This window comes from Lepisma saccharinum, chromosome 12, assembly GCF_977018435.1.
Source record: "Lepisma saccharinum chromosome 12, izLepSacc3.1, whole genome shotgun sequence".
Classification (NCBI taxonomy): Eukaryota; Metazoa; Arthropoda; class Insecta; order Zygentoma; family Lepismatidae; genus Lepisma; species Lepisma saccharinum.
In genome coordinates, this window is record NC_139240.1 from 57730611 (window position 1) to 57741090 (window position 10480).

The 10480-nt window shown below is 38.0% G+C and overlaps 1 protein-coding gene across 23 annotated transcripts in view; it reads left to right on the forward strand.

The window, feature by feature from the left end:
• Positions 1–5342, forward strand: part of LOC145996124 (coiled-coil domain-containing protein AGAP005037) — a 1065133-nt gene extending 1059791 nt beyond the window's left edge. For 21 of the 23 annotated variants that reach the window (XM_083132404.1, XM_083132407.1, XM_083132420.1 and 18 more), the window contains one exon: positions 2563–5342. In XM_083132404.1, the coding sequence (XP_082988530.1) occupies positions 2563–3834 (1272 nt within the window). In that variant the 3' untranslated portion in view covers positions 3835–5342. The remainder of the gene's footprint in view (positions 1–2562) is intronic. The other 2 variants (XR_014442750.1, XM_083132425.1) reach the window with 2 other exon arrangements.
• Positions 5343–10480: the final 5138 nt, after the last annotated feature.

The window sequence follows — 10480 nt, forward strand, 5'->3', positions numbered from 1 at the left end:
TATCCCCCATTTGAACGCCTCGATCGTTTCCCGGACCCGTTTTGCTGTGTGTGGTGAGGCGTTGTCATGGAGCAGGATGACCTTGTGTTGCCTTGATTCATATTCCGGCAGTTTGTCACGTAATGCTCGATGTAAATTGATCATTTGCTGTTGGTAGCGATCTGCATTAACGGTTTCACCGGGTTTTAGCAGCTCATAATAGATGATGCCCTGCTGATCCCACCAAACACAGAGCAGTGTCTTTTTTCCAAAGCGATTTGGTCTTGCAGTGGATGTCGATGGTTCGCCTGGATTCACCCACGATTTACGATGCTTAGGATTCTCCAAATATATCCATATCTCATCGCCGGTCACTATGCGATGGAGAAACGACTTACTTTTGTATCTGGCGAGCAGCATTTGACAAGTGGTCTTGCGATATCCTTGCTGGTCTTTCATTCAGTTCATGCGGAATCTATTTGCCCGCTTTCTGCACCTTTCCCAAAGCTTTCAACCGAAGAGAAATGGCTTTCTGCGTCACATTCAATTGTTCCGCGAGCTCCTGCTGCATTTGGGTATCATCTTCATCCAATAAGGCTTGCAATTCGTTGTCTTCGAACTTTTTCGGAGGTTTCCCACGTTCCTCGTTTTGCAAGTCAAAATCGCCACTTTTGAATTTCTTGAACCACTGGAAACACTGTGTTTTCCGAGAGCATGTTCGCCGTAAGCTTCGACGAGCATTCAATGCGATTCTGCGGCGGTTTTCTTCAAATGATAACAGAACACCAATGCTGTCCGGAAATCGTAGTTCGTAGGCAGAAAACTCGACATGTTCCGGGTGTGCAACACCTTCCTCTGTCTGGCACTCGGGTTACTGTGTTCCGATATAACATCCTCGGGAGTGGCAGGCAGCGGCTGGCGCTGCTTACGCGATCTTCTGCGCCCTCCACTGCTGGCTAGAACCATCTATCGGCCAATTCCGGTTTCATACTTCTACACCTGGTATATGTAGTCATCCAATAGTATTCCTTCTAACATATGGTTTTGGCACACAGGAAATGTACGAGGGTGGATCATTAAGTATTGCACAACAATTTTTTTAAAAAAATAAGTTTAATAGGTAAGACAACATACATTATACACAATAAAATTTAAATCTTTTCAGCTACTTTTCGACATAGGAGCCAAGTCTTTCAACACATTTTTCCCATCGTGGCACTAGTTTCAATATACCCTGTTCATAAAACTCCGTCATTTGGGAATACAGCCATCTGCACACAACTGATTGCACATCTTCATCGGAATTGAAGCGTTAGCCACCTAGTTGGCCCACTTTGTTTCAGGAGTGTAGTGGTATGCCCTTCTGCGGCATAACACACTAAGTGGTCCAAGCATGTCATCATTTGCTTCTCTTTCTGGTCATCTGTGAGGTTCTTCGCTACCCAGCGGGCACTAACTTTACGAAATTTCAGTTTGTCATGCACAATATCGCATACCGTACCGTAAGAAATGTTGAACCGCTCTGACAAGGTTCTCAGATGGATCCTCCAGTCGTTGAGAATTTGCCTGCTCAATGGCTGTATCATTCCATTCCGTTGCAGCTGTTACTGGTTACCCAGAACGTGACGAGTCAACAAGGTTCACATGGTCTCCTTGAAAGAATGTGCACCAGCTGGAGATGTTGCTACGGTCCAAACAGTCTTCCCAATACATGCCCAACATTTCCCTGTGAATTTCACTAGGGTTTTGTCTTATCGCCCACAAAGAACGAACTCTTCATTTTTGCTAAGTAGTTCACACTTCTGCTGCAAGAGTTATACCTGATTGAACAAATGAAGTCTCTAGCATGAACTTCAAACTATAAGTCTGCAAAATTTCAACATCCTAGCCACAATAACATCGCGGGAAAAAATTGTTGTGCGATACTTAATGATCCACCCTTGTACTATTGTTAATATTTAGTAAATAATAAAATTTCAAGCAGGGCTTGAAGGTGCATCTTTGTCATTACATTGTCATTGATGTACCAACAGGCTACCATGCCAGGCCTAGCATCGCATGATTGGGACCATTTCCACACAGGTAATAGACCATAAGCAAAGTTATGGCTGGCTCAATACGCCTGGAATATTGAAACTTGATTGAAGGTCTGCTGCATTTCTGCTGGTTTTGTATTAAATTTAAAAAAAATGTTTGAGTATGTTTTATTTCCTATTAAACTCTGTAATACACTTTGACAGTATAAGTTAGGAAATATATTGTTCTGTTAACATGTTTATCATCACTATTGTGATAAATGCTAACTTTTAACTTTCAGGTATCATCAGCATGCTGACAAACATACAAAAAATTGCTCCTTCTTTCATAGACACATAGAAAAAGTTAATTCAAAGGCTTGATATATATATTTAGCATATTATTGCTTTTATAAAAGTATGTATGTTCCTGGTTGGCTGATCCATTACTTTCTATAAAATATTGGTTGCAAATGAAAAATTGAGAATTTTGTAGTTTTCACATTCTTTTGATATGATTTCTTTAATGTTAAAGGCACAGTTGACATATCATGTATTTTCTTTTCAGTCTGCCACCCTTCCAGCGCGCGGTGTCATGGCGGCCTCCTCCTGTGGAGACGCCTATCGCCAGCGTCCGGAGAACGCACTCGACGCTCTGTTAGATGAGCTGCAGACATTTGCAAAACCCCCTTCAGAAGCCGGAAGTCGCAAAGGCAGTGTTGACTCTTCAACAGGATTGGGAAATGTAGGAACGAATACATTGCGGCGGCTTCACTCATATCCAAGTTCTGATTCAATAAGTTCCCCCGTCAGAACTCCTTTAACTGGTGCATCTAATCCTTCTCCTGGTGCTGGACAACTCACGGTCTCCCGCCTTCAAGTTTCGGATGCTTCAGGAAAGCAAAGTGTCAGTCTTTCTCCCACGCCTACCTCTTCCCCGATACCTCCCGAAGGAAAAAATTCCCCCGTTCCACCCAAACCCGCCGTGCCTGAAAGGAGTAGTGATCTATCCCGGAAAATACCTCCACCGCCTCCTCCCAGAACGAGTTCTCGGTCCCCGCTCGTATCTCCTACCAGCCCGCCAAGTTCCAGACCTGGTTCCTCTGCCACACTACCTAGAGGGGGCCTCCATCATAGCGGCATGCACATAGGAGGTTCTTCAACTCTTGGACGATCTAGCTCTGCCACTGATCCATACGACACGGGCACTTTCCGGCGAGGTACGCCTGGGCGCAGTAGCCTTCGGGAACCTTTGCGAAGCATCGATCGGCCTGATCTCGGAAAGAGCAGTGAAGAGAACCTAAGACGTGATCAACTTTCAAGCAATAGCTCCAGCAGCGAGAGTGTAAACTCTCAAGAAGGCTTGCAGATGAAAATGCAAGACATGCGAAATCAATCATTCTCTAAGATTTCCGACGACAGATCTTCTGGAACGCCTCCATTACCTCCTTCTAGAAGTCGACAAGAACTGCTGGAGCAGAGGCACCAAGAACTGCTTCGGAAACAGAAACAGCTACAAGAGCAATACGCCCGGCTTCAGCAACTACAAAGAGGTACCGTAAGACTAGCTCCGGTGAACGATCTGAAGAAGACGGGCAGCGAGAGTAACATTCTGGCCAAAATGGGACTCAATTTGAGTGCAGCACCAATGTCCGGCTCGCTAACCCATCTAGCACCTATGACTGCAGTAACTATCTCTTTCACCACCGCGGCTACAAATAGCACGTCAACCAAGCAACCAACGGCAGCCAGTACGACAACAACCGTGACCGCCTCAACCACAATCACCACAACCACCACCACCAGCTCTAGCAAGATATATGAAACGGACATTCTGTGACTAACCATAACTGTTCTAATCTACCTGTCAGCAGCAACATCGTTACATGTCGTGAGCAGAGAGACGTTTTCCCAAGCAACAACATCATGTGCTCCATTTATATTGAATATTAGTTCCTGTAACATCCAAAACATACCAAAGACTTCAACATGGTAGCAGTTATCTAGGAAGACTATCAGTTATTTGCTCAATAGATCAATCTTACTCCATAAGTGACTTGATTTTTCCCATGGAGGTTTTTTTTGTACACAAAAATAAAAAAAAGCAAGAAGCAATGAAAGCCAGAGTATTTGTGATTGCTTGAGTAAAGCAGCCTGTCGTATTGGATGGGTTCGATTTTTTTTTTCTAAAAAAAAAAAAAGACAGAAATTGATTGTAGCGAATACCAATGTGTTCACGTGTTGAAGATTCAAAAACTGCATCAAAAGTGTTGGAAGTGGAATCACATTTTTCGTTTTTCATTGGAGTTTTTCATGACAGCAGTACAAATAGGCAGTTATTTGTCTTTTGGGATGTCACTTTTCATTTTAACTCAACCTACTGTTTTTGCTATTAAAGAATTATTAGGTCTTAGGTAAAGACCAAAAAGTATATAAATATATATATTAATATATAAAAAATACTGTGTTGAGAACAAAGACTGTTGCTGGAGACAGAACACCAGGAATATGTTCACTATATGTTTTATATGGCAATACATCATTAGATTTTACATTATTGTACTCCTCCCTACCTACAATTGAAGAAAATGGCCTTGTTGTTATATGTGTACAAGAAAGAAAATCAGACATGAAATTTTAAGTTCAGCGAATTTAGAAGCAAAGCGGTTATTGAGCGCTATTCGTCACATTCACTTCCTGCTCCCTTTTCTTGAACAATCTGAATGTTGGTGTTGACTTAATTTTATAGAGTTAGCTACATTTCCCATATTTTATACTCTATATAGTCAATGACATAATAAAAGTTTTTAAGAACGTGGATTTTTTTTTTCATCTTTGAAGTTGCACAATGCCAAAATCTCTGCAACTTACATGGATGTTTTTAATAAGAAAATATGATGGAGAACGATGTTTTTGAATAGGATATAAGTAACCCTCATGTCCTTATTGGTGCTGAGTTGAATCTATCGCTTTGTATGCATCTATTGCAGCTGCTATTTTGGCTATCCTGGTATGATGGCTAGCTCACACATATTTTTCATTCTTTTTAACTGCTGTTATCTGTAAATGTTTGTACAAAAGGTGCTGTTGGATTGATTTTAGAAGGATAAATAAGAAAATGAGAAAACTAGTTATGTTATGGAGAATGTGTTTACTACTGTTGTGTATTGACACACCGAATCAAAGCGTGTTCACCCAAAGCAATGTGGAATGATACATATATGGTACATATTAATGGTTTTTAATCTGTGGTGTTGTTAATTCAGTGTTATTGAGGAGAAGCTTAATTTTCAGCATGCTGTATATTGTGCTTTCATATATAAATATATGAAACTTAGTGAACTTTGATATAGTGTGTTCTTTATTAATGCCGACCCAATCTGTGTTTAGGGATATTTCTGTTAATAGTTATTCTGTGGACCAAATAGCCAATTTCAATGGCCAGTGCTCGAAAAATCTTCTTCAGGAAAAAAAGTCAATGATAAATGAAAATACAAATACCATTATATACATTTTTTACGCTTTAAATGGCAATTGAAAAGGTACAAATTTAACATTGTGTTGAGGGACTATCCACTGACGTGTTACCTGTAGTTTAAGAAATATGACCAACTTATCAACTTTTTTTTTGCTGGGCATACATGGAGTATACTGATAACAGTTGGGCTGAAAAGTTCGTAGGCTGACTCATAGATGGTGTTACTAGAATTAAATCCATGTGATTTTTACTTAGTACTAACCTTCAAAAGATACGTGTATAAATTTCACAGCTGCCCGATAATTAGTTCGTGAGATATAGCATTGTGAGTGAAGCAGCTTTTGTTATTGTGAAAAAATGGATAAAAAAGAATTTCGTGTGTTAATAAAACATTGCTTTTTGGCGAAAAAAAATACTGTTGAAGCCAAGGCTTGGCTTGATAAACATTATTCGGACTCTGCACCAGGAAAATCAACCGTTGAGAAGTGGTTTGCTAAATTTAAACGAGGCGAAATGAGCATCGAAGACGATGCACGCAGTGGACGCCCCAAAGAGGCTGTTACCGACGAAAACATCAAAAAAGTCCACAAAATAATTTTAAATGATCGTAAAGTGAATTTGATCGAGATAGCCGAGACTTTAAAAATATCAAAGGAACGTGTTGGACATATTGTGCATGAATATTTGAACATGCGAAAGCTGTGTGCAAAATGGGTGCCGCGCATGCTCACAATCGATCAAAAGCAACAACGTTTTGATGATTCGGAGCAATGTTTAGCGATATTCAACCGTAATAAAATTGCTTCCCCATCCACCATATTCTCCAGATCTGGCCCCCAGTGACTTTTTCCTGTTTGCAGACCTTAAAAGAATGCTCGCTGGAAAGAAATTTAGCACTGATGAAGAGGTAATCGCCGAAACTGAGGCCTATTTTGAGTCTAAAGAGAAATCGTACTATAAAAATGGCATCGAAAAATTGTATGACCGCTATAATCGTTGTATCGCCCTCGAAGGCAACTATATTGAATAATAAAATCGAATTTTGTCAAAAAAATATTTTTTACTATGTTAGCCTACGAACTTTTCAGCCCAACTGTTATATACACAACACTTAATTGATAGTAGGGATGGACGATATCAGAAATTTGGTATCATGATATATCATCAAGAAAATATCATCACAGATGATATATTTTTTCCATATGATACCAGCGATATATTGCCAAATATCATGACTATATATCACTGACATGATATATATCATCAAAATATTGTGTAATATAATTAAGCCTTGCTTCCATATTAAAAACACTAAGTTCCTGACCAAGGCAGTTTATTAAGATAACCCTGATACAGGGTTGAAACGTTACCCGTTAAGTGTTTTTTTTTATCTTAATAAACTGCCTTGGACAGCAACTTAGTGTTTTTAAAATATTGTGATGATATATTGCCGACATGATATATATCGCCAAATATCGTGGCAATAGATTACCATCATGATATATATATCGCAAAAATATCATGATGATAAATTGCCTACATGATATAGCCTGGACGATATTTTTTCAATATCACAACACTAGTTGATAGCACATAGAGTATTAAGTGTCGATGCATCAAACATTAAACTTACATACTCTTATTCTTGCAGTTCACTGATTAATTCTTTTCTAAATATTCGTGCGATAGGAGACACAAATTCGGCACACAACTTGTCATTGCTATGCTCACTTTTCATTTCAACACCTAGTTTGTCTGTTAATGTTAACAAGCCTTCAAAATCTGAGAAAGGATTCTTATTTTTTGGCTAAATAGTAATCTACAGTGGAAACACTTTTGAGGTGTGCAAACATTTTTTTCGTCCATCTTCTACACATGCTGCCAAAGGGGCTGATTCCGGTGACATTACTGCCCTGCATTTTCTGTGCGTAAATGATTTTCATGTTTTTTAAAAATATCCAACTTGAATGGACCAGTAAACTTTTACTATGTCAAGGTCAGTGATCAGAACGCTACGTTTTAAAAGTATCTTCGCTACAGCTACTCTTCCAAAATGTAGCTTCGCTACAGCTACAGCTGCATTTTCCAAAAAGTAGCTCACTATGCTACTCCTGTTCGCTACTTGCTACTTTTGCGCTACTTCTGCATAAAAAAACTTAAACAACCATATGTATATTCAAAAGATGCCCATAGTACGTATGATAGTTGTACTTGCTGAAAAATAGATTCTATTATTTATTATCATGATTCCCTTCATTCGATAATTTTGATAGCAGTGTTACTTCAGTTCCTTATTTTTACTATAGTGTTTGAGAATAACGTACCTATGTAAGTGGCATATCAATTCAAATTTGATATTTGAGTATTGCAATTAGGATGATACCCACATTAATGATTACAACTATACACAAATAAAATTTGGTAGAATTATTTACATTTATATATCAACATATTTTTCTTGAGAATAAATATTGAGTCCATAGTGGTTCGGAACCAGTCTCGATTAGCTTATCTGTGCATAAGGTGGACTGAAAATGAAAACTAGGAAAGACTCCTATAGGATGGGATGCTCCTGCTTCTCTATTCCCAACACTACTCATCATTCATCATTCTTCCTTATTCCCACAATTAGCAAAAAGTGGCAGAAAGCGACTAGACAAGAGAATTACTAAATAAAACATTCATCCTCATTGTCACGATCCGTGAAAGTAACAGAAATATATTGAGGAAACGGACATGTAAATGTGAGTGTTGTAACATGTAATTTGAAAATTTGTGAACAATATTATGATGAAGTAATTGTAATTCCAGGAAGTGTAGGACTATCCTTCTTGTAAAAATCATTTCTTGCTGGTGAGATCCTTTATCCTGACAATGGTCAATGCTGTTAACGTACTGAGCAATTGATTGCTGACACTATGACTTTGTCATTGTAGTGGAGAATGGATTGCTCGTTTTTGCACTACAAGTTGTGTTTTGCCCAGTAATTAATGACATTTTGTTGTCTCTTACACCATGGATATCCACATGAGGCACATTCAAAAAGTATTGAATATTTCAATTTACTTCATCAAAATAAGAAGCAATAATGCAAACGAGGTATTTTTTCCAGAGGTGCAGCAAAGCAGGCATGTCTCTCCCCAAAATAGCAATGCAGCTCAAAAAACATAGCTGTCAGCCGAATATATTCATATATTTCAGTTAGTTATCTGGATATTAGAATTATTCTAATACTAATGAAATAAATTACGCAGATATCTATAATCTGCGATATCAAGCTATTTACAATCTAGATTATCCATATTTCCATGTAATTAATAGACTGTCTTTATGAACCTCCTGCAAAAGTATGTTGTTGTCGATTTTTTTTACGCTGTTGCGACATTCAAAATTTACCTCAGAATACTGAGAAGAAATGTAGCTGTAGCGAAATTTTTGCTGCAACTACAGGAATTTTGTTTTGTGGCTTCGCTACTGCTACAGCTACAATTTTCAAAATGTAGCACCACTACAGTTACAAATTTTGTAACTAGCTACAGTAGCGCCGCTACAAATAGCATGCTACTTCTGACCACTGGTCAACGTGATATGCTATGTGGTTACAATGAATTGCTAATGAGGATAATTTATATCAATTAGTATTAGAATCCAAATTCATTAAACAAAATTTAAACTTTAACACTTATAGTTTCCTAAATAGCGGAATTGATATACACGTAACTAGTGTTTTAAGGTAAGGTAAGGTTCTCAGTGCATATAGCACTGTCCCATTTAGGGGAAGTGGCCCCACATATTTTTGATCCCAGCCATTTTGGAGGTGACGTGATCAGCACCATTCTTTGGCTGCCTTTATCCCCAGGTGCCCATTGATTTGATCCATTTTATGCAGGACAAGCCCGAAAAAATTCTGACCTTAAATCGCCCACCCTGGAAATTGAATCTCTCTCTCCCATTTGGCAGTCTGATGCCATACCGAGCTAGACTATCATGTAACATTTTATTAAAATTATATTATTGGCAATTAACTTAAAATATATTTGAACTTATTATTGGTTATGGGTGGGTCACTATAATAGCAATTGTCCATTTTCAACTCCCACTGACAGACATAGGGACTGCACGAACAAAATCACTCATTCCTTCACTGTAACATATCTTCGCAAATGAAAATAGCAAATTTAAAACTTTCTAAACCATGCAGAATTATCCACTATCTAACAAGGAGTACATGCCATCACCAGCACCCAAATACTACTTTTTTTAGGAAGATTTTTTTTTCAAATTAATCAATTTTATGGAAGGAACTATTTTAGCCTTGTATATATGTATACCCAAACATATATAAAGAAATTAATTTTCTACATTTATAAACTACCAAATTAATTCCTTTAACGACAGGTTCATAATGTCAAGAAATTAGAAGATGAGTGAAATGTTTTTAAAAAGTGTTAGATATTATTTAACTATTGCTTTTTATTAAAAATAATAATTAAATATTCATACTTTTATTGTGTTATATTTTTATAACGGTGTAAATCTATTAATGGTCTCTCGAAAGGAAATATTTCCTTATCAGAGTTGTAGCTAGAGATTTCACCGCCCAGGACGAGAATGATTTTCGCACTCCCGGCACTGAATTTAACCCCCCCCCCCCCTACCTAGATGTAGCTGGCATACTTAGACATTGTAGAAATTTTATGTACTTACTCTTTTCCGCTAAATCCGATGAAAAGAAAACTTAGCATTCAAGAAATGTGGCTAATAAATCGACAGTCAGTTGTGCATCCCACACCATCTTCATTGAAGCATTGTCTGTTATTGTTCACATCTGCAAAATCGATTGCAAATTAAAGATAACTAGATGGAGGGACAAAAAATGAGAAACTTTAAGTAGACATTAGTTTCCTATTACATTAACATGTAAATGCTATGTTTTATTCCCGACGAAAGGAGGTGAGAAATGGAGGAGAAATAACAGGTCGGTATAATTTCTATGTTCCAGGGGCCA